At 39.7% G+C, this 25,686-nt stretch overlaps 1 protein-coding gene across 1 annotated transcript; it reads right to left on the bottom strand.

Moving 5' to 3' along the window:
• Positions 1–309: 309 nt before the first annotated feature.
• Positions 310–927, bottom strand: LOC128126040 (UDP-glycosyltransferase 88B1-like). Its single transcript, XM_052763738.1, has one exon. It carries the CDS (start codon positions 925–927, stop codon positions 310–312), a length of 618 nt encoding a protein of 205 aa, XP_052619698.1.
• Positions 928–25,686: the final 24,759 nt, after the last annotated feature.

Genomic DNA, 25,686 nt, shown 5'->3' with positions numbered 1-25,686 from the left:
TTCGATCTCCTCTCTTTTTACCTTGTTCGTTCTACTGATGCCTCCACCTTCTACCATCGATGTTGATCTTCGAATTAGCAACAAGAAGCCCTAGGGCCTCTTCCTTCACCCACCTCCAGCGCCTCCAACAAGAAGCCCTAGGTCCCCCCGCCTTCACCCACGTTCTCACATGTTAAAACACGCCATCCCAAAATTGGAAAAACTAGGGCTTTTGTGCTTTGGATCTCACAGGAAACAAGTTTTCCTCGTCCCCACCTCGACCATCCAAATTCCTTCTTCTTCAAATGATTAAATGTTCTTACCTCTCAATCATACCTGAATCAATATCTCTGTCTCTCTTGTGTCTATTCTCTCAACCAAATACACTCGATTCATCTTCTGTTCCGCATACAATGGCCATGCCACCAGTGGCACCCCAGCTACCACCGCTTCAAGCACCGAGTTCCACCCACAATGACTGACAAATCCACCCACCGACTCATGACTAAGTATCGCCGACTGTGGTGCCAAATTCTTCACCACCATCCCCTTATCCCCAATCCTGCCCTTAAACCCGTCAGGAAGAATCGCATCCAGACCGACTTCTTTACCACCACCGGAATTCGAGTCGGTTTTTTTGTCATCTGGTGGCGGATCTCGAACCACCCACAAGAATCTTTGCTCACTTTTCTCTAAACCAATAGCTATTTCCTTCAACTGCTCCTTCTTCAACACACCCTGACTCCCAGAGCATAAAAACACTACACTTTTACTCGGTTGTGAATTCAACCATTTTAAGCACTCGTTTTCGCTAGGATCCACATGATTGCCACCGACGATCAAAGGTCCGATGAAATAAATAGGCGGAGTTGGACCGTTGGGGATGCATTTACCTTCCCGGAGCGCGTCAACAGCCCTTTCTTCAAACCCCACAAAGGTGTTTGCCATTGGGGATGCAAATTCATCGTCTTCTTCAAAACACCCTTCCAAATTTCTTAATTTTGTTGCTCTTGGCAATACCGTAAGTTTGTCTTACATGCGCTCTTTTGATCCGACTACTTGCTTTTGTGTTGATTGACTAAGTCAGTGGATCTCTCGATATGTTTTTGTTGCGATCCCTATTTTTGATGGATCTTTTTCTAAATGTAGTTGGGAACTATTTTTGCTTAGATTCCAATTTAGCATATAGGTGATTCAAAACTATTGCTTGCAGCAGAAACTCATCTACTGTTGCTTAATGCCATATGTCGAAGTATTAATTTGCATTATGCTTTCTACTAGATCAAGCTCCACTCATCAACTGCTAGGGGTCTACTGTTTAGCTAATCATGGAGCCAATCTGATCTTGCTAGCCTACCCTTTTGCTTTTTCAGGTTTACCAATTTATGGATCTTAAATAGTTCATTTCTAATTATGGGCTACCAATTGTTCAGAGTACAGGTAAATCAGCAGTTTTGAACAGTTTGATTGGGCATCTTGCTCTGGTACGACCTTCATTTTTCTTTATTTTCATATTCAATCTGGACATATATATTCACTTTATGTTTTTTCTAATTCATTATGATAACAAAACAAGTCATTTCAATTTTCAAATTAAGTTGAGCAGCCAACTGGTGAAGGTGGTGCAACTCGTGCACCTATATGTATTGAATTAAATAGGGATGGTAACTTAAGCAGCAAATCAATTGTAATGCAGAATTGCAGATTGATAGAAAATCCCAACCTGTGTCTGCAAGTAAGTCCTCATGTCATACTTAAGGGCTTAAGCCAATTCGACACACACATACAATTTAATTCCTTGTTTGATGTATTTCACTATTCCTAGGGGAGTGTGAATCATAATTCATTTTATTTAGTTTTTTAAATATTTTTAGTTACAATCTTTGCAGGATATCTCTTTAGGAGTCGCGATTGGCTCCTCAACACAAATATCTATGTTTGTTGTACTTGTTTTTTTCTCTGTATATTAAAAGAAAGGTTAATTTAAAGAAATAGCAGCATAATTTAAACAAATACTAACTTTTATTTTAAAATTTTTGTGTTTGTAACTGCAGATTCCATTTGTGTGGTTGTTGGGTGGATCATGGGGCGTCCTTTGGACCTAAATTTTCAACTTTTTGAGACAACAACTCTTATTATGACAGTTCTAGTAGTGGCTTTCATGTTGCAAGTAAGCCTCATATTCATATATTTTTACAAAAAATTGATTAATTAAAATTTTCATTTAAAAATGGTTCTTTTATATATTTGTAGGATGGAACATCCAATTTCTTCAAGGGAGTAATTCTTGTGTTTTGCTATTTGATAGTTGCTGCAAGTTCTTTGTACATATAGACCCTCTATCTATACGTAAGTTATAACCATTGTTCTCTTTCATTTGACTTTTGACTAGACCTTTTTTCTTCTACATTGTTTATGGAACTGACTTTTGTCTCTGGTTTTGCAGAAGATAAACCTTAAAGCTTTGAATCCGTCATAAAGAGTTTCAAGTCAATTGTATGTTCTAGTTTGACTTTCCTTGATGGCATATAGTTATTATTATTGCATACTACTACTAACTTACCCGAGATGAATGGATTGCAGTGTTGCCTAGGGCTTTGGTGGCAGGATTTGTGAAAACAGATAAATATTTCCTTTTTTCTTTCGGTGATTTTATATTGAATGCATGTAGTATCACAGAGTTATAAGCAACTAGTTGGTTTGATTCCTTACTTATGGATTGTTATGAATTCAGTTCAATCATCAGGAACAACTATGACATTTGGTCCAGGAACGTTCCTGGACCAAATTATTTCGTATCTGTTTGAATTCTTTGAAAAGTTTGATGTTGTGGTTATCAGTTGCTGCTTACTTACTGCCAAATACAATGGTCCATGCATCTTTTAATTGGCTGCTGGTTTAAATTTTCTTTTATTTTTATAATCATTTTCATTTTAAATCTTACTAGCTTTTAATCTTTCCATCATGACAAGAATTTTGTATTCTTATCTTGTTGATAGGTCCAAAGAAACTTGAATGGGATTGGACCATTGTGCTTCCTGATTTGCTGCTATCAACTGGACTTACAAGAAAAAATTCAATAACATAAACAACGACCAACAGCTTCAAATATCGATTGATAACCTTAAATATAACCAAAAGATTACAAGAACAATTGATAGGATAGCTGATTCGAGATAGCTACTCTCCCAAGAAATACATTCCAGATTTCAAAAAAAGATTGATACCTCACTCCCTGCCCACTACCCTCTTCTTATACTATCTGACAAAACAGCTAAATACTATAAAATGCCTAAAATGCCCCACCTACTAATAAGATACCCTTTAATTAAATGAATTCCCATATTACCCCTAACTTACTTATTTGCCTAATATCAGAGGTATAACATTTTACAAAAATTTCTTGATTGTTTTCTAAACATGAGACAAAAGCACACACACCAGTAGTGATTACATATACTGAGAACAAGAAAGTAGTTTGTGCAGTTCAAAATATAGCTAACAAGCAGATTGATAGATCATTTGTGTTTGATAAGGTAATTGTCTTGTCTGATATCATTTATTCTTGTTCTTTCTAAATATATCCAAAGAACCACCTTTCATAGTATCTCAAGGAACAAAAGTCTTTCATTCTCTATTATATTTTAATAAAAATAATGTGCTTGATGGTGTTCCCAATCACTAATATGGATAGGTATTTGGTCCAAACTCTCAACAAAGAGACTTGTATTATGCAGCTGTCTCTCCTATTGTTTTTGAGGTTCTTGAGGGCTAACCATGCTTCCTTTTTCTTCACTGCTTCTTCAGCAATGGAATGGGACCTATCTTCATTATCACAAAGTTGATCCAAAGCAAACATACTATTTATCCATGGAGTTTCTTCAAAGGCGAGCATTGACTAATGCCATTGGGAATCTTGATATTCAACATACATTTTCCAGTGCTTTGAACAAACTGGGACATGAACTTGAAGAAATCACTGAGCAGGTAATCCTTTAAAATCTTTCTAACATAATTAATATGTTCTATTTTTTTAACTATTGCATTATAAAAATTTTAGGAGAAAGATATGGCACTTGGGAATGGTGGTTTACGAAAATGCTTACATCATCCGAGAAAATCTTGAAGAAGGAAATGGCTGCAGTAAGAGCTGTTGTTGGGCGATCTGTTACTCGAGTTATCGAAAAGGCAGTCACCACACCTATCTCAGAGGCTTTCCAGGTAACTGATTTTAACATCCAATTTCTCATTTAAAATTAAAAAAAAAACTAATTTAAAGTCTAAATTAGCATGCAGAGAGGCATAGGTGATAATGTTATAAATCAGTTGGAAAAAATAGTTAATACTAAGCTTGAAGCAACTGTTTCAAGGCAAATTCAAGTCCAATTTCAAACATCTGGAAAACAAGCTTTACAGGTATGTGATACAACAATAATAGATCTTTCTAAAATATAAAATGATGAATTTTGTTTTTTAAATTCTAAACCCTTTTTTACAGGAAGCACTGAAGATAGTATGGAAGCTTCTGTTCTTCCTGCTTACGAGATGTCCTGCAAAACAATGTTTGACCAAATTGACTCCACATTTCAAAAAGGAATGGTTGAATTTATACATTCACCTTTAGCATTTGCTTTGAGGGTAAGAATACTAGAAAGCACAATTCCTTCCTTTTTTTTGCTTCTTTGATGTTCATTTTTGTTTTTTTTTCCAGGATACTATCAATTTTGATATGAGGATTTTAGATCATAATAAGTCGGTTGTCCGTATGGCAAAGTTCTGTGTGGTTTCTAGGCATACGGTAAGATGTTTGAATACTATAAATATAGGAAAAACCAACTAATTTTATCTTATATTTTGTGCCTTTTTTTAGGGATAATTTAGGCTCCATCAATTCAGCCCATTTGTTTTTCTCAGTTTTGGCAGGTTAATGGTGTAGCATAATTCCACAGTGACATCTTAAAGGCTGAATTATTTGTAGATTATGTGTCAATATGGCCAAACAAGTTTCAAAATAAGACCAACGGCATTACTCCTAGACGTTGGTTCAAATTTTGTAGTCCTGAACTTAGTCAGATCATAACAAAATGGTTAAAAACAGACAAGTGGGTCACTAACCTAGACCTACTTGTGTGTCTGTGGGAGGTATGATGCTTTCATTTTCATTCTATTATTATGTAAAAATGACCAAAATGCCCTCTATTATGAGGATTTACATATCTCCTGCTGATTGTACGTTATATCTTATCCTTTCTCTCCAAAAGTTTGATGACAATCCAGAACTTCATAGAAGAAGATACTAGAACATTCTGTTAATGCAATGCAATGCATGTTGAAACAGGAAATGAGCCCTGAAGAGCGAAAAGCCACAACACCAAGGACAATCATGATTGGAGGGAAAACATTTGCAACATATACAAATGCTAAAAGAATAGTCAACCTTATGGATGATGTTGGTGTTGTTGTGAACACCGATCCTGAAGTTAATGAATACTAGGTAAAAATGGTTTCATATCTTTTTTTTTTTGTTTTAGAACTTATTTATTATTGTAATTTTGTATTGCATGTGGTTTTTGTGCCTAACAGTGTGGAGTACCCTCTTTCATCAATTCTTAATAGTGATGTCATGTGAGAAATCATTTTTCTTTTTGTTAAACAAGTCTTTATTATCATGTATTAGGTCATACCATGGGTAAAATCAGCCTTGCCCCTGGTTCCGGGGTTGTCACAAAATACTTGACTTTTTAACTTTGTTTGTGGTTTCATTTAGTAATAATCCTTCTGAGGGGGTGTTTGTTGGGCTGCTTCTTTCAATGTCATTAACAACAGTGGTAAGTAAAATCTTACTACTATGAACCTCTTTTGCTTAAACCTACCTTATTGACCTGTAGCTGATTAAACATTAAATTAATTATGCAGGTTTTGAAGTTTTTGATCGAAAAGAATAGTGTTAATGCTCTTCATAGAAAAGTATGTTAATATTTTAGGAAATTTGGCTAATAATTTAGTTAATTATATAAAAAATGTTGAAATCTTACATTTGTCTACTATTGGAATGATTATTTGTAGTATTACATTTGTCTACTATTCGAATGATTATTTGTATAACATTAACTTTTGTGCAATGCATTGTATTATTTGTATATGGTATTTTATTTTCCATTATGTGACATAAAATGCAAATTTAATATGAAAATAAGTAAATCCATAAATAATTTTTTTTAAATTTAAAATTACGATACGCAAAAATGTGTGTCATCTTCATTTATGACATGGCCTTTCTTGACAAGGGCTTTCTTGATACGCCTTGCGTGTCATTAACACGCGCGTCGTAAGGTTAAGACACGCGAATGCGTGTCGTCTTCCTTTATGATAGGGCCTTCCTTGATACGCATTGCGTGTCGTAACCGCGCGTCGTAAATGCGTGTCGTAAATGCGCGTCGTCTCTAGACGACGCGCAAATGCGCGTCGTCTATCTTTATGACATGGCCTTCCTTGACACGCATTTGCGCGTCGTCTGAGCCATTTACGACGCGCAATGAGCGTCGTAAAAGGCCTTTTTTCTTGTAGTGACCTTTTCATCAAAGCAAAGATTCCATCTGCGAGGTGCTTGCTTCAATCCATAAATGGATTTCTCAAGCTTACACACTCTATTAGGGTACTCGTTGCTGACAAAACCCTCTGGCTGACTCATGTAAACATCTTCAGCCAACTTTCCATTAAGGAAAGCGGTTTTGACATCCATTTGCCATATTTCATAGTCATGAAAAGCAGCTATGGCCAACAGAACCCGAATAGACTTAATCTTGGCTACTGGAGAAAAGGTCTCCTCATAGTCCACTCCAGGAATTTGAGAGAAGCCCTTTGCAACCAGTCTAGCCTTATAAGTGTGTACTTTACCATCCATGTCGGTCTTCTTCTTGAAGACCCATTTGCACCCTATTGTCTTACGACCTGGTACATTCTCAACCAAGTTCCAAACTTGATTGTCGTACATGGACTGTATTTCACTGTCCATTGCCTCTTTCCACTTGGCTGACTCAGGGCCTGCCATGGCTTCCGCGTAACTGCTAGGTTCATCCAGACCTATCAGTGTCTCATCACTGATAAGTGTATCACCTTCTGCAGTAATGTGGAATCCATAGTAATGCTCAGGAGCATTCCTAATCCTTGTGGATCGCCTCAGAGGTACAGACTTGTCAATTGGCTCAACAGGAGTTTCCTCCTCAAGTTGAGTGCTAGGGTTTGAAGTTCCTTCACCGCTTGACTCTTGAATTTCTTCAAGATCAACTTGCCTCCCACTGTTTCCTTGGCTTATGAACTCTCTCTCTCTCTCTAAAGAAAGCCCTCCTAGCTACAAAGACCACATTTTCACTAGGTCTGTAGAAGAGGTAACCAAAGGATTGCTGTGGGTAGCCGATGAAAATACACCTCTCGCTCGGGGTTCGAGCTTATCATGAGTCTCACGTCTCATGAAAGCCTCGCAACCCCAAATCTTGATGTGGTCTAGTTTAGGTACTTTACCAGTCCACATCTCATGAGGAGTTTTGGCAACTTTCTTTGTAGGGACTAGATTAAGGATACGGGCGACAGTCTCTAAGGCATACCCCCAGAATGAGATTGGTAGCGAAGCTCGACTCATCATGGAACGAACCATATCCAACAAGGTTCGATTACGCCTCTCAGCCACACCATTCAACTGTGGTGTCCTGGGAGGTGTCAATTGTGAGACTATCCCACATTCCCTTAGATAGTTAAGGAACGCTGAACTAAGATACTCACCACCACGATCAGATCGAAGCATCTTAATGTTCCTGCCCAATTGATTCTCGACTTCCTGTTTAAATTCCTTAAACCTTTCGAAAGTCGCTGACTTATGCTTGATCAAGTAGACATATCCATATCTACTGTAATCAGCAGTAAAAGTCAAATAATAACGATTAGCATCCCTTGTGGCATGTTTGAATGGTCCACACACATCCGTGTGTACAAGGTCCAACAAACCTTCACCCCTCTCACACGAGCCTGTGAAGGGTGACTTTGTCATTTTTCCAATTAAGCATGATTCGCAACTATCATCTGACTCTAGGTCAAATGACTCCAAGACTCCATCCTTTTGGAGTTGGCCTATGTGTTTCTTGCTTATATGTCCAAGACGACAATGCCATAATGATGCTTTATCCATGTTATTATTATTAACAGAATCAATACAAAATACATTATTTCCTATGAGTAGTATGTCATCCACATAGAATACCAAAAAGCTAACTATACTCCCACTAGCCTTGACATACACGCAAGACTCATCTTCACTCCTAAAAAAGTCAAATTCCTTGACCTTTTCATCAAAGCAAAGATTCCATCTGCGAGGTGCTTGCTTCAATCCATAAATGGATTTCTCAAGCTTACACACTCTATTAGGGTACTCGTTGCTGACAAAACCCTCTGGCTGACTCATGTAAACATCTTCAGCCAACTTTCCATTAAGGAAAGCGGTTTTGACATCCATTTCCATATTTCATAGTCATGAAATGCAGCCATGGCCAATAGAACCCGAATAGACTTAATCTTGGCTACTGGAGAAAAGGTCTCATCATAGTCCACTCCAGGAATTTGAGAGAAGCCCTTTGCAACCAGTCTAGCCTTATAAGTGTGTACTTTACCATCCATGTCGGTCTTCTTTTTGAAGACCCATTTGCACCCCATTGTCTTACGACCTGGTACATTCTCAACCAAGTTCCAAACTTGATTGTCGTACATGGACTGTATTTCACTGTCCATTGCCTCTTTCCACTTGGCTGACTCAGGGCCTGCCATGGCTTCCGCGTAACTGCTAGGTTCATCCAGACCTATCAATGTCTCATCAATGATAAGTGTATCACCTTCTGCAGTAATGTGGAATCCATAGTAATGCTCAGGAGCATTCCTAATCCTTGTGGATCACCTCAGAGGTATAGACTTGTCAATTGGCTCAACAGGAGTTTCCTCCTCAAGTTGAGTGCTAGGGTTTGAAGTTCCTTCACCGCTTGACTCTTGAATTTCTTCAAGATCAACTTGCCTCCCACTGTTTCCTTGGCTTATGAACTCTCTCTCTCTCTAAAGAAAGCCCTCCTAGCTACAAAGACCACATTTTCACTAGGTCTGTAGAAGAGGTAACCAAAGGATTGCTGTGGGTAGCCGATGAAAATACACCTCTCGCTTCGGGGTTCGAGCTTATCATGAGTCTCGCGTCTCATGAAAACCTCACAACCCCAAATCTTGATGTGGTCTAGTTTAGGTACTTTACCAGTCCACATCTCGTGAGGAGTTTTGGCAACTTTCTTTGTAGGGACTAGATTAAGGATACAGGCGACAGTCTCTAAGGCATACCCCCAGAATGAGATTGGTAGCGAAGCTCGACTCATCATGGAACGAACCAAATCCAACAAGGTTCGATTACGCCTCTCAGCCACACCATACAACTGTGGTGTCCTGGGAGGTGTCAATTGTGAGACTATCCCACATTCCCTTAGAGAGTTAAGGAACGTTGAACTAAGATACTCACCACCGCGATCAGATCGAAGCATCTTAATGTTCCTGCCCAATTGATTCTCGACTTCCTGTTTAAATTCCTTAAACCTTTCGAAAGTCTCTGACTTCTGCTTGATCAAGTAGACATATCCATATCTACTGTAATCATCAATAAAAGTCAAATAATAACGATTAGCATCCCTTGTGGCATGTTTGAATGGTCCACACACATCCGTGTGTACAAGGTCCAACAAACCTTCACCCCTCTCACACGAGCCTGTGAAGGGTGACTTTGTCATTTTTCCAAGTAAGCATGATTCGCAACTATCATCTGACTCTAGGTCAAATGACTCCAAGACTCCATCCTTTTGAAGTTGGCCTATGCGTTTCTTGCTTATATGTCCAAGACGACAATGCCATAATGATGCTTTATCCAAGTTATTATTATTAACAGAATCAATACACAATACATTATTTCCTATGAGTAGTATGTCATCCACATACAATACCAAAAAGCTAACTATACTCCCACTAGCCTTGACATACACGCAAGACTCATCTTCACTCCTAGAAAAGCCAAATTCCTTGACCTTTTCATCAAAGCAAAGATTCCATCTGCGAGGTGCTTGCTTCAATCCATAAATGGATTTCTCAAGCTTACACACTCTATTAGGGTACTCGTTGCTGACAAAACCCTCTGGCTGACTCATGTAAACATCTTCAGCCAACTTTCCATTAAGGAAAGCGGTTTTGACATCCATTTTCCATATTTCATAGTCATGAAATGCAGCTATGGCCAACAGAACCCGAATAGACTTAATCTTGGCTACTGGAGAAAAGGTCTCATCATAGTCCACTCCAGGAATTTGAGAGAAGCCCTTTGCAACCAGTCTAGCCTTATAAGTGTGTACTTTACCATCCATGTCGGTCTTCTTCTTGAAGACCCATTTGCACCCTATTGTCTTACGACCTGGTACATTCTCAACCAAGTTCCAAACTTGATTGTCGTACATGGACTGTATTTCACTGTCCATTGCCTCTTTCCACTTGGCTGACTCAGGGCCTGCCATGGCTTCCGCGTAACTGCTAGGTTCATCCAGACCTATCAGTGTCTCATCACTGATAAGTGTATCACCTTCTGCAGTAATGTGGAATCCATAGTAATGCTCAGGAGCATTCCTAATCCTTGTGGATCGCCTCAGAGGTACAGACTTGTTAATTGGCTCAATAGGAGTTTCCTCCTCAACTTGAGTGCTAGGGTTTGAAGTTCCTTCACCGCTTGACTCTTGAATTTCTTCAAGATCAACTTGCCTCCCACTGTTTCCTTGGCTTATGAACTCTCTCTCTCTCTCTAAAGAAAGCCCTCCTAGCTACAAAGACCACATTTTCACTAGGTCTGTAGAAGAGGTAACCAAAGGATTGCTGTGGGTAGCCGATGAAAATACACCTCTCGCTTCGGGGTTCGAGCTTATCATGAGTCTCGCGTCTCACGAAAGCCTCGCAACCCTAAATCTTGATGTGGTCTAGTTTAGGTACTTTACCAGTCCACATCTCGTGAGGAGTTTTGGCAACTTTCTTAGTAGGGACTAGATTAAGGATACGGGCGGCAGTCTCTAAGGCATACCCCCAGAATGAGATTGGTAGAGAAGCTCGACTCATCATGGAACGAACCATATCCAACAAGGTTCGATTACGCCTCTCAGCCACACCATTCAACTGTGGTGTCCTGGGAGGTGTCAATTGTGAGACTATCCCACATTCCCTTAGATAGTCAAGGAACTCTGAACTAAGATACTCACCACCACGATCAGATCGAAGCATCTTAATGTTCCTGCCCAATTGATTCTCGACTTCCTGTTTAAATTCCTTAAACCTTTCGAAAGTCTCTGACTTATGCTTGATTAAGTAGACATATCCATATCTACTGTAATCATCAGTAAAAGTCAAATAATAATGATTAGCATCCCTTGTGGCATGTTTGAATTGTCCACACACATCCGTGTGTACAAGGTCCAACAAACCTTCACCCCTCTCACACGAGCCTGTGAAGGGTGACTTTGTCATTTTTCCAAGTAAGCATGATTCGCAACTATCATCTGACTCTAGGTCAAATGACTCCAAGACTCCATCCTTTTGGAGTTGGCCTATGCGTTTCTTGCTTATATGTCCAAGACGACAATGCCATAATGATGCTTTATCCAAGTTATTATTATTAACAGAATCAATACACAATACATTATTTCCTATGAGTAGTATGTCATCCACATATAATACCAAAAAGCTAACTATACTCCCACTAGCCTTGACATACACGCAAGACTTATCTTCACTCCTAAAAAAGCCAAATTCCTTGACCTTTTCATCAAAGCGAAGATTCCATCTGCGAGGTGCTTGCTTCAATCCATAAATGGATTTCTCAAGCTTACACACTCTATTAGGGTACTCGTTGCTGACAAAACCCTCTGGCTGACTCATGTAAACATCTTCAGCCAACTTTCCATTAAGGAAAGCGGTTTTGACATCCATTTGCCATATTTCATAGTCATGAAATGCAGTTATGGCCAACAGAACCCGAATAGACTTAATCTTGGCTACTAGCGCAAAGGTCTCATCATAGTCCACTCCAGGAATTTGAGAGAAGCCCTTTGCAACCAGTCTAGACTTATAAGTGTGTACTTTACCATCCATGTCGGTCTTCTTCTTGAAGACCCATTTGCACCCTACAGTCTTATGACCTGGTACATTCTCAACCAAGTTCCAAACTTGATTGTCGTACATGGACTGTATTTCACTGTCCATTGCCTCTTTCCACTTGGCTGACTCAGGGCTTGCCATGGCTTCTGTGTAACTGCTAGGTTCATCCAGACCTATCAGTGTCTCATCACTGATAAGTGTATCACCTTCTGCAGTAATGTGGAATCCATAGTAATGCTCAGGAGCATTCCTAATCCTTGTGGATCGCCTCAGAGGTACATACTTGTCAATTGGCTCAACAGGAGTTTCCTCCTCAAGTTGAGTGCTGGGGTTTAAAGTTCCTTCACCGCTTGACTCTTGAATTTCTTCAAGATTAACTTGCCTCGCACTGTTTCCTTGGCTTATGAACTCTCTCTCTCTAAAGAAAGCCCTCCTAGCTACAAAGACCACATTTTCACTAGGTCTGTAGAAGAGGTAACCAAAGGATTGCTGTGGGTAGCCGATGAAAATACACCTCTCGCTTCGGGGTTCGAGCTTATCATGAGTCTCGCGTCTCATGAAAGCCTCGCAACCCCAAATCTTGATGTGGTCTAGTTTAGGTACTTTACCAGTCCACATCTCGTGAGGAGTTTTGGCAACTTTCTTTGTAGGGACTAGATTAAGGATACGGGCGACAGTCTCTAAGGCATACCCCCAGAATGAGACTGGTAGCGAAGCTCGACTCATCATGGAACGAACCATATCCAACAAGGTTCGATTACGCCTCTCAGCCACACCATTCAACTGTGGTGTCCTGGGAGGTGTCAATTGTGAGACTATCCCACATTCCCTTAGATAGTTAAGGAACGCTGAACTAAGATACTCACCACCACGATCAGATCGAAGCATCTTAATGTTCCTGCCCAATTGATTCTCGACTTCCTGTTTAAATTCCTTAAACCTTTCGAAAGTCTCTGACTTATGCTTGATCAAGTAGACATATCCATATCTACTGTAATCAGCAGTAAAAGTCAAATAATAACGATTAGCATCCCTTGTGGCATGTTTGAATGGTCCACACACATCCGTGTGTACAAGGTCCAACAAACCTTCACCCCTCTCACACGAGCCTGTGAAGGGTGACTTTGTCATTTTTCCAATTAAGCATGATTCGCAACTATCATCTGACTCTAGGTCAAATGACTCCAAGACTCCATCCTTTTGGAGTTGGCCTATGTGTTTCTTGCTTATATGTCCAAGACGACAATGCCATAATGATGCTTTATCCAAGTTATTATTATTAACAGAATCAATACACAATACATTATTTCCTATGAGTAGTATGTCATCCACATATAATACCAAAAAGCTAACTATACTCCCACTAGCCTTGACATACACGCAAGACTTATCATCACTCCTAAAAAAGCCAAATTCCTTGACCATTTCATCAAAGCGAAGATTCCATCTGCGAGGTGCTTGCTTCAATCCATAAATGGATTTCTCAAGCTTACACACTCTATTAGGGTACTCGTTGCTGACAAAACCCTCTGGCTGACTCATGTAAACATCTTCAGCCAACTTTCCATTAAGGAAAGCGGTTTTGACATCCATTTTCCATATTTCATAGTCATGAAATGCAGCTATGGCCAATAGAACCCGAATAGACTTAATCTTGGCTACTGGAGAAAAGGTCTCATCATAGTCCACTCCAGGAATTTGAGAGAATCCCTTTGCAACCAGTCTAGCCTTATAAGTGTGTACTTTACCATCCATGTCGGTCTTCTTCTTGAAGACCCATTTGCACCCCATTGTCTTACGACCTGGTACATTCTCAACCAAGTTCCAAACTTGATTGTCGTACATGGACTGTATTTCACTGTCCATTGCCTCTTTCCACTTGGCTGACTCAGGGCCTGCCATGGCTTCCGCGTAACTGCTAGGTTCATCCAGACCTATCAATGTCTCATCAATGATAAGTGTATCACCTTCTGCAGTAATGTGGAATCCATAGTAATGCTCAGGAGCATTCCTAATCCTTGTGGATCGCCTCAGAGGTACAGACTTGTCAATTGGCTCAACAGGAGTTTCCTCCTCGAGTTGAGTGCTAGGGTTTGAAGTTCCTTCACCGCTTGACTCTTGAATTTCTTCAAGATCAACTTGCCTCCCACTGTTTCCTTGGCTTATGAAGTCTCTCTCTCTAAAGAAAGCCCTCCTAGCTACAAAGACCACATTTTCACTAGGTCTGTAGAAGAGGTAACCAAAGGATTGCTGTGGGTAGCCGATGAAAATACACCTCTCGCTTCGGGGTTCGAGCTTATCATGAGTCTCGCGTCTCATGAAAGCCTCGCAACCCTAAATCTTGATGTGGTCTAGTTTAGGTACTTTACCAGTCCACATCTCGTGAGGAGTTTTGGCAACTTTCTTTGTAGGGACTAGATTAAGGATACGGGCGGCAGTCTCTAAGGCATACCCCCAGAATGAGATTGGTAGCGAAGCTCGACTCATCATGGAACGAACCATATCCAACAAGGTTCGATTATGCCTCTCAGCCACACCATTCAACTATGGTGTCCTGGGAGGTGTCAATTGTGAGACTATCCCACATTCCCTTAGATAGTCAAGGAACTCTGAACTAAGATACTCACCACCACGATCAGATCGAAGCATCTTAATGTTCCTGCCCAATTGATTCTCGACTTCCTGTTTAAATTCCTTAAACCTTTCGAAAGTCTCTGACTTATGCTTGATCAAGTAGACATATCCATATCTACTGTAATCATCAGTAAAAGTCAAATAATAACGATTAGTATCCCTTGTGGCATGTTTGAATGGTCCACACACATCCGTGTGTACAAGGTCCAACAAACCTTCACCCCTCACACACGAGCCTGTGAAGGGTGACTTTGTCATTTTTCCAAGTAAGCATGATTCGCAACTATCATATGACTCTAGGTCAAATGACTCCAAGACTCCATGCTTTTGGAGTTGGCCTATGCGTTTCTTGCTTATATGTCCAAGACGACAATGCCATAATGATGCTTTATCCAAGTTATTATTATTAACAGAATCAATACACAATACATTATTTCTTAAGTTATCAACCACAGATACTGTTTCATACACGCCATCACAAGGTAATGCTTTGAAATAAAGAACATTATTAAAGAAAGCATTAATCGAACCAACTTCATTATCAAATGAAAAGGTGAAACCTTGTTTATACAATGCATGAAAGGAAATAACATTTCTTGCCATTTCTGGCGAATAACAACACTTATTCAAATCTAAACTAAACCCACTACTTTTTGATAAAGTATAAACTCCAATCTTGGTGACAGGTAAAGCTTTCCTATTCCCCATCATTAAGTTTATTCTTCCTTGCTCCACATTCTCACTTCTTCTTAGTCCCTGCAAATCACAACAAATGTGAATACCACAACCGGTATCAAGGACCCAAGATTTAGAATGGGGTGAGTTATTAAAAATGATAGTGTAAATACCTGCATGGTTGGGTTTAACTTTCCCATCCTTCACATCTTGCTGGTATTTTGGGCAGTTCCGCTTCCAATGTGATTTTTCATGGCAATAGAAGCATTCAGCCTCTTTTGGGTCAGAAGGAGTGACGAAACATTTCTTGGTTCCACTTGAAGAAGAGCCATCAAGGGTCCGAGCCTTGGTACCCTTAGAAGAACTCTTTCTCTTCTTCCCTCGACTTTTCCCGATTGCCAAAACTGGAGTAGAATTTGGAGTAGGAGTGTTAACAACCGACTTCCCCTTAAGACCTGTTTCTGCGGTCTTGAGAAGTCCCTGAAGTTTGCTGAGTGTGACCTCTTCCTTATTCATGTGATATGTCATGCGGAATTGATCATAGCACGATGGTAAGGAGTGCAAAATTATATCTATTGCAAGCTCCTCAGGGAAGTTCACATTAAGCTTTAGCAATCGATCCACATACCTTTGCATTTTCTGCATGTGGCTCGTGACGGATTCCCCGTCCTTCATCATGGTTGTTATCATGGAGCAGATGATTTCATACCTTTCTTGTCGTGCACTTTGATGGTATCTTTCCATCAGATCTTGGTGCATTTCATAAGGGTAGAAATCCTCATAAGACTTTTGGAGTTCCGCTGTCATCGTGGCCATCATGATGCATGCCACTTTCGTAGCATCCCTTTCATTTGCCTAAAAGTCAGCGATCTTCTGGGGAGTTGCAGTGGTCTCATCAATCTACTTAAACTCCTTGTCAAGGACATATTCTTTGTCCTCGTAGCGGGTAATCATCCTAATGTTTCTGATCCACTCACTGAAGTTGGATCCATCAAAAGTGACTTTCCCACACAAGTTCATAAGGGTAAAGGAGCCATTAGGATTAGAGCTAGAAGCAGCATTGTTTGAAGACATCTAAAGGAAGAGGACAAGATTAGTTTAGATATTAAGAGAGTCCTTAATAAAACACCCAAATGTAATATTAAGGCTAGGACCCAATCACAATATATTATAACTTAGAAGAGGTATGCCGTAATCCAAGCTATAAGATATTTGAAAGGTAGGTGAATGACGATTCACCAATTTCCACCACGAAAACCGAAATATTAAATATTAGGTTTTTGATTGGTTCTTAGAAATTCCTAGATTCTTTGAGATTCAATGAACTTTTCAAAGGCATGTTTCAATCTCGAGTGTGCCCTCCAAGTTTTGTGACTGGGATACCGAGGATCACAAAACGAGGTATGAAGTAACCATGCAAATCACTTGGTACCCTTAAAGTTTATCACTCAATCGATGTGCCGGTAAACCACACATGCTCCACCGATACTATAATAAACCTTAAGTCACCCTTTACCTACCTTGTTAAGTCCAAGTTAGTGTGCCGGTTAACCACACACGCTCCACCAACGACTTAAACAAAGTGTAAAGTGTAATTTCATGGATTAGCACCTTATTCACATTTTTCCTAAAGTAACTAAGATTGGCAATTTAATAAAACATTTAGTTACTTTATAATATTCATCATACTTTTAATGAGAATTTATAAGTCCTTGTCTTACCCGTTCGGCTAACGACCCTCCACCAGTCAAGCAAGCGGTGGGTGAGAGTGGACACCCATTAAGTTGCCATTTTATAGGCAACAACCTTATACCCACCTTATAGACCGGCTTCGTGAATGAGGCGTACTAGCGGTAAGACGACTTTGTTCTTATACATATATATATATATATATATATATATATATATATATATATATATATATATATATATATATATATATATATATATATATATATGTATTAAATCATAATAATATTAGTATAAGGGTTGAATTTTAACTTTTAAAATTCTAAGGGTTGGAACTAAAGTTTTTAACATGACTTTACTTGTTCCAAAACTTGAGGGCAAGTTTTGTAAACTTTCAAAACTTTTCATTTCTTGTAACTTATGAGTTTATTAGAGTAATAAAATGAAGACTCTTCATTTTTCTAACTCTTGTGTTCTTTTAATGGTTTTAACTCAAGTGACTTTTGGTTTTCCATAACTTGAGGACAAGTTATGGACTCCATTAAAACACATTATGATCAAGAATTAAACTACCACATAGGTTACAAATAATTCCTATGATCATCTAAGCATCATAAGATCAAGAACATGAACATAAGCACTTTCATGAATCAAAACTACACTTAAAACTTTGTAATTTTGATAACTAGTTGTTATAAATGGAATAGCAAAGACATTACACCATCTAAAACAAGTTTTCAAGTACCAAAACAGTTTAGGGTAATGTTTCTAATCCATTTCCAGCAACTAAAGTCGAAAATCTGCACTCTGTGGCTCCTACTCGCCGAGTGCATGAACCTACTCGGCGAGTAGGTTGAAGATACAAGTGAACTCGGCGAGTCTCCCCATGGACTCGGTGAGTTCATCAGGCAGACAGCAAGTTTTTTGACTTTTTTCAACTTTTAAGAACAAATAACAAACAAACAAACCAGTCTCTGATACCACTGATTGGTTTTGAGCATTCTAACACTTCCTAAGTGTACATGCAACCCTAATAACCTTGGATCTATGTTTGTCTAATTATCATGCAAAGTTGAATTCCAAGGTTATATTCCTATCTAGCATACATGGGGAACAATTTCTAACTGAATGAAAGATATAATAACTTACCTTGTTGTTGCTTATGTTCCTTGAAACCTTGTGAGCCTAGCACCCCAAGTGTGATGCCTCAAATGCTTCACACAACACCAAATGCTCTTGGAAAGACTTTTGAGAGAATACACACTTCTTGAAATCGGCCTAGCCCTCTTGTTTCTTATGTGTAGCCGATTTTGTAGAGAATGGGATTCTTATATAGTGTTGACACATCTAGGGTTACACCATGTAAACCCTAATGTGTCATGACTCTTCATTTCCATGACCCATGGGTTTGTAACTCTCATGGAGCATCCTATGGGTAGATCCCAACTTGATAATCCATAGAGCCTCTTAGCCCACTATACAAGATATGAATGATTTACATAATCAACCCATATATTTAATTAGTTATCTTTTGATCACTTAATTAATTCCAAATTAATTCTTTGATCAAACTAATCAAATAATATTATTAATATATTAGAACTTATAATATATTAATAATCTCCAAGTGTTATTCCTCTCATTTAGTCTATCCAATTGCATGGTGCCATGCAACCCAAATGGACCATGCCGGGTCGGGTCAAGTACTAACCAGAAATAGTTATGGACTTAGACACCTTATCCAACATCAACATCCATTCCTAACTCATCTAACAAAACCCAAAAGAAAGAAAGGTCTTTTCGAAACAATGGTTTTCAAATCTATTCCTCAGATGATCCAAAATGGAAGGGTATCTTATCCACTCCAACAATCACATTAAAATTTCAACAAATGGAAGGGAATTTTACCAAATCCCAAGAAAAGGTCCAAGGTATCTACACGTGCAAAATCTTCTTCGAGACAAACTTTTTCTAAATCCAACAGCTCACATGTCTGATCTTTCCAACCTCGGACCAGTCACAAATCAACCACATCCTTTCGATCGCTGACCAAACATAGTGCCAAAACAAAATACAAAATGTCATCTTGTCATTGTCAATGTAGTTGTCAGAAAAAGTTATCTCATGTCAAAACTGATCCTTTTCAGAAACCTCATAACTTTTCGAAAAGTCACAACGCTCCAAAAACTCACAAACACCCAGGACTAGTATTAAAAGTTGACACAAAACCAGTCCCTACAACCTCTTTTCATGCATCAATCATAAACTCATCTATTGTCCCATGCTCCAAACTAGTTTGGATGCCTAAACTAATCATGTAATTTTCAGGCCTTGTGCAAGGAGGAACAAGAAGAAGAATGGTTAATCGACAATGCCTGCCTCTTGCACATGACGAGAAGGTTAGAATACCTTCAAGACTTCAGGCCAATTTGCAATGGTGGAAATGTCATATTTAGCAACAATACGAATGGGATAATCCGAGGTTATGGTGTTCTCACTACGGGAAACTTCTCTATTCAAAAGGTTGATTATGTAGAAGACCTTAAACACAATCTCATCAGTGTTGGTCAACTTTGTAAAACAGGCCATCGTGTTGAATTTGATGACCAATTTTTCTATGTAATGACAAGCAATAGGAGCAATTGTCTGATCAAGTCCAGATCCGAAGGTACTATGTACCCTTTGGATGTATCTCTGATCATAGGCAAACCTTAGTTATGCTTTCTATCCAAAGTTGTATCCGAAGTCAGCTGGCTATGGCACCGCAAGCTCGCTCATCTTAACTTCAGATACATCAAAAATTTGGTCACTGGAGAACTAGTCAGAGGTCTTCCAATCCTCAAGTTCAGCAATGATACTCTCTGTCCTGTATGTGAGTGTGGAAAGCAAATCAAGGCAAGTCACCCCATGGTGATTGATTCCTCAATTACTAAGCCATTGGAACTCTTACACATTGCTCTCTGCGGTCCATCTACCGTATCCAGTCTTCATCACAAAAAATACATACTGGTTATTATGGATGACTTCACACGTTTCACATGGGTCTTCTTTCTTCGAATCAAGTCAGAAACACCACAGATGTTGATCAACTTCATCAAGGAATTCGAACTTCAGGTCAAGTTACCAGTTAGACTTATCCGAAGTGATAATGGAACCGAGTTTACTAACCACCTTGTAAATAGTTTCTTGGTTTCCAAAGGGATTACACACAACTTCTCATCTCCTTACACACCACAACAAAATGGGGTAGTAGAACGAAGGAACCGCACTCTAGTGGAAGCTGCTAGATCTATGCTCAATCTTGCACACCTTCCTATCTACTTCTGGGCCGAAGCAGTGGCCACAACTTGTTTTGTACAAAATCGATGCATTGTGGGCAAACGTCTCAACAAAACACCATATGAGGGAATTAACAACCGCAAGCCAAATGTCCGATTCTTTGATATATTTGGGTGTAGATGCTTCGTAATCAATAACAGAGATCACCTCAATAAATTTGCACCGAAGTCTGTTGAAGGTATCTTACATGGATACTCCAGTAACAAGGATGCTTATCGAGCTCTCACTAGACGCACAAGGTTGATAATTGAAAGCTTCGATGTGAAATTTGATGACTATCACATCCGCAACATCGCTCCATCAACTGAAACCACAGCAATTCTAGAACGTGATATTCCTGCCTCTTCGGTTCCATTAAATCTAGTTGAAGTAAACTATGACGATCTCCTTGATCCAGTAGATACAGCTAAGTTATGCGAAGTTCTCATGTCTTTAGAAGCTCAGCAGCAGCATGCAGATGTATTTGGTCCAACTGTGTCCGAAGAAGTATTGCTAAATACTTCCACCTCGCCGGTTGAGGGGGAAAACTTCACTCCGGACCATACAACAACCATCGAGGTTCCAGTACGATAATATGAAGCTCCAATCCGCAGAGAGTTTCAACCATCAAACGTTTCTTCGGATTCGGATGATGAAAATATAGAAAACATTGACAAAAGAACATCAAGGATTATCACACTCCCATCCGCAATCCAGGGGGAACCTTCGCAGGTTCAAGATGAACTCCCTTCTGGGAACCTTCGCCATCTGCCCAAGATAACTCTGATCCCGCCTTCCCAGTTCAAGACAATTCAGCAGGATGTTCTCAAGTCCAGGGGGAACTACCTTCTCCAACCGCAAAGTCTTCTGATATTGAAGACATTCCCTCCACCGTAGCTGCTGATCATCTGCAACCCTGTCTACACGTATGGACGAGAGACCACCCACCAGGTCAAATTATAGGCAACCCATCTGTAGGAATCCATACTCGATCATCCAAGGACTTATCCAATCACTATCACTATGCAGCGTTCTTGTCCTCAGTCGAACCTCGATTGATCAAAGAAGCATTACTTGAACCAGACTGGATTTTCGCAATGCAAGAAGAACTAGAAGAATTCAAAAGGAACAAGGTATGGCAGCTCGTTCCAAAACCTCAAGGCCACACCATTGTTGGCACTAGATGGGTGTACAAGAATAAATTAGATGAATCTGGTGCGGTCGTCAGAAACAAGGCATGACTAGTTGCCAAGGGATATAGTTAACTTGAAGGCATTGACTATGACAAAACGTATGCTCCGGTAGCAAGAATGGAAGCCATCCAGATTTTCTTAGCATACGCAGCACACAAAAATATCAAGGTTCATCAAATGGATGTGAAAAGTGCTTTTCTCAATGGCGAATTAAAAGAAGAGGTTTATCTTCAGCAACCTCCGGGCTTCGAAAGCATTTAATTCCCATACCACTGCTATAAGCTTGAAAAAAACAGTCTACGGTCTAAAACAAGCCCCAAGAGCATGGTATGAGACTCTATCTTAATTTCTTGTCTCTTCCGGTTACCAACGAGGAGTGATTGATCCCACTTTATTTCGAAAAGCAAATAGTGATCATCTAATGCTTGTACAAATATATGTGGATGATATCATTTTCGGCTCAACTGAACAAAAGATGGTGGATGAATTTGCTAAGCTCATGACCAACAAGTTCCAAATGAGCATGAATAGAGAGATTAACTTCTTTCTAGGACTTCAAGTGAAACAAGTCCCTCAAGGGATATTCATTCATCAAGAAAAATACACCTCAGAACTGTTGAAGAAATATTCAATGGACAACTTCTCTTTCACTAAGGTCCCCATGGCCTTCAGATATAAGATATCTGTTGATCCCTCAGGCGAACATGTTGTTCACAAGTCTTTTAGAGGTATTATTGGCTCTTTGATGTACCTCACCGCAAGCCGACCGGATATAGTCTTTGCAACGGGTGTATGCACAAGGTACCAGGCTGACCTAAAAGTGTCTCGCTCATATGACCGCAGCCAAACAAATCCTACGGTACTTAAAGGGAAGCAAAACTCTTGGATTATGGTATCCCGCAGGAAATGATTTCAGTCTGCAATCATTCACAGATGTAGATCCTTTCGGATGCAAACTGGATCGCAAAAGCACCTCAGGTGGATGTCAATTTTTGGGTGGAAGACTAGTTAGCTGGTCATCAAGGAAACAAAATTGTGTATCATTGTCTACCGCAGAAGCTGAATATGTGGCCGCAGCCAGCTGTTGTTCTCAAGTCTTATGGATGAAAACTCAACTACTAGAGTAAGGATACAAAATGCTGCGGATACCAACCTATTGTGACTCTGAAAGTGCTTTAGTGATTTCTCACAATCCTATTCAGCACTCCAAGACCAAGCATATTGAACTACGATATCACTTCATCAAAGACCACATCCTGAAAGGTAACATTGAACTAATTTTTGTCCATACTCATGAAGAGATTGTTGATGTATTCACAAAGGCACTTGACTCTACAAAACTCAACAGTTTCTTACAAATGTTAGGAATGATGAATCCGAACCCACAGTTCTTTTTGAATTGATAGGTAACGCAGACCGTCCTTGGTCTCCGTTGCGGTCCTAGTTGAAGTTATTTATGATAGATGGTTTTGATATATCCTATGTACCACAACCATATATCATACTTTTACTTAAATGGTCCTTACTGTTTGTTATTACTAATCTTTGTTCAAGTGCTCCTCTCAGTTCATCTACCGCAGTCATCCATCTGACGGTATATGATCCATCCGCAATGATGTTTCAATCCGCAGTCACTTTAATTGATTTTCAAACTGTTACATTCTTTTGAAAAAAAGTGGTGTGCTATTTAATGATCCTTCATTAAATAGAGAAAACATTAAAGAAAAACATTCTTTGTGTAATTGTCTCATTTTTTTTAATAAACCTCGTGTCAGACCTATTTTAGGTATGATGATAAAAAGAAAATTTTCCAAAATCAAATCCTTTTAATCTGTCTCTTCCTATTACCCTAAAACATCAAATCCGTTACAACTTCCCTTTACCCAACGGATTAATCTCACCCTCACCACACGTTCTCCAGACGTGGTCTTAAACCTGACATTTCATTAAATGCAAACCTCTTTTTTGTAAATCTCAAAATACAGATTTAATCCTTTTATTAATCTGTGGCTGAGATTAACGCACTTAATTCAAAATAAACATCCAAATGTTTGACCCAAATTCACTTAGGGTAAAATCGTTTCCCGCTCCCTTAAGTCACTATAAAACCCATTTCTTCTTCCCAAATAAAAGTTTACGCTCTCCAAACTTCAACCTTCATCTTGCACTCTGATTTTCCTTCTCTTACAAAGCTTCCTCAAATCCCTACAATGGTGAAATCCGGTGTATCGAAGAAACCCTCCAAGGCATCTGGATCAGTGAACCCTACTGGTTCAGACTCCACCTCAAGACATCCTTCTCCTATGATTGCCTCTAGCAACTTCAGAGCTGTGTTCGAAGAGCATTCAATCTATATTGCTCCCACAAAGTTGATGGTCAAATTTCTGACAAATCACCCTCTATTTGGACCGTTTGATTATTTCACAGAATTTGTTCCTCCTTCAACCCTATTCAAGTGTGCTTTCTCAGCGTATCGACCACTTGAGAATCCTCAAGAAGTACATTTAAACCTAATTAATGATTCTTTGGTCATTTTGACGAAAGAAAAGTTTCTTACTGCCATTAACCTTCTTATTCATCCCTTCATCAAGATTTTTACTCTATCTATGATGTATATCCTTTCTGGGATTTACCAGATGGGATATCAGAAGAAAATCAAAGGCATTGGGGAATTCAAGAAAAACCAATTGCCTGCGGTTTGGCAATTTGTTCGCCATTTTGTTATCCGCAGTCTATCCGACAGAACCAGAGGCATAGATAACATGGCACTCAAGCTCCTCGAACTCGTATGGAGCATCTTCACATGCCATGACGTCAACTATGGTCAGATACAATGGGATGATTTTTTGCAGTACATTCCAAAGGAAATCCCAAGAGAGAACCCTATCGAACTCACGTTTGCAAGGTTCTGGTCACTATGCATCTCAGACCTCCATGTGGATGCAGGAATTAGCATGGGCAACGACATCAACCTCTTTGTCACCAAGGATCTTAAATGTTACAATCCCTCATCTAATCAGTCTTTTTTTGGACCCATTAAAAGGATACAAACCCACATTCTTTCTATTCTTTGTCTTGAGACTGTTGATGTCTTAGATCATATTGAGGCTACGGAAGGTATTGCACCATACCTTCCTACCCCGCCTCTTCAAACCCCATCCACAATCATTGCCCCAGGTAGTACCACAGTCCCTTCTTCCATAACTCTTCCCAACCTATCATTATCCCAAAGACGCAAATAGCTAGTCTCTGCTCGTCAAGGCCCCCGCAACACCAAGAAACAAGGAACTCCCAAAAAGGATGCTTCCAAACAAGCCAATCCTTCAAAGAAAAGGAAAATCACCCCACCTGTGATAACACAAGTCGAACCAATCAAACATCCCTCCAGTAGTGATTCTGATGAGGATGATCAACCCATAGCAATCCTGAAGAAAAGAAAAACCGATCCCACAAGCCAAATGTGTGACCGGACTGATACCTCAGCCTCTTAAAAGGCTCCGGTAGTCCTTGGGGTGGCCGCACACCCATTCGAATCAACCATCATATACCAATCAGGCGCAAGTGGTGCGTCTAATTCACCGCAACGTGGAGACTCCCACTAGGTCAATCCCAAGAGGATGGATCTGGCTCCCGCCCTAAGGTCTCCAGGGCTTCCCGTCTTCATTTTTTCCCTAGAGGAGTTGTGCTCCATTCTTTTGATTGTTACCCAAACACTATAAACACCATCCCAACCGCAAGGTGACTCTTCAGCCTTTGCCAGAACTGAGCTGAGGCCAGACTTGACTTTAGGTCAAGGAGACCAAGGAAGCTCAGAAAATCGTACTCTGCTTACATCAGTAACAGGTGGTTTAGGCACGGTGAGCATACATGTGTAAGGATCCGTGAACCCGAGGGACACCTCGGTGCGATACCAAGGAATTAACGATATAGATCTGAATGACTCATGGAGTAAGTATCAGCCATCCAATGAAGCTGAAGCCAAGAAATATGCCGCTTT

Source organism: Lactuca sativa, chromosome 5 (assembly GCF_002870075.4).
Source record: "Lactuca sativa cultivar Salinas chromosome 5, Lsat_Salinas_v11, whole genome shotgun sequence".
Lineage (NCBI taxonomy): Eukaryota > Viridiplantae > Streptophyta > Magnoliopsida > Asterales > Asteraceae > Lactuca > Lactuca sativa.
The sequence above is the reverse complement of the archived record's forward strand: the minus strand, read 5'-3'. Positions and strand labels throughout refer to the sequence as shown.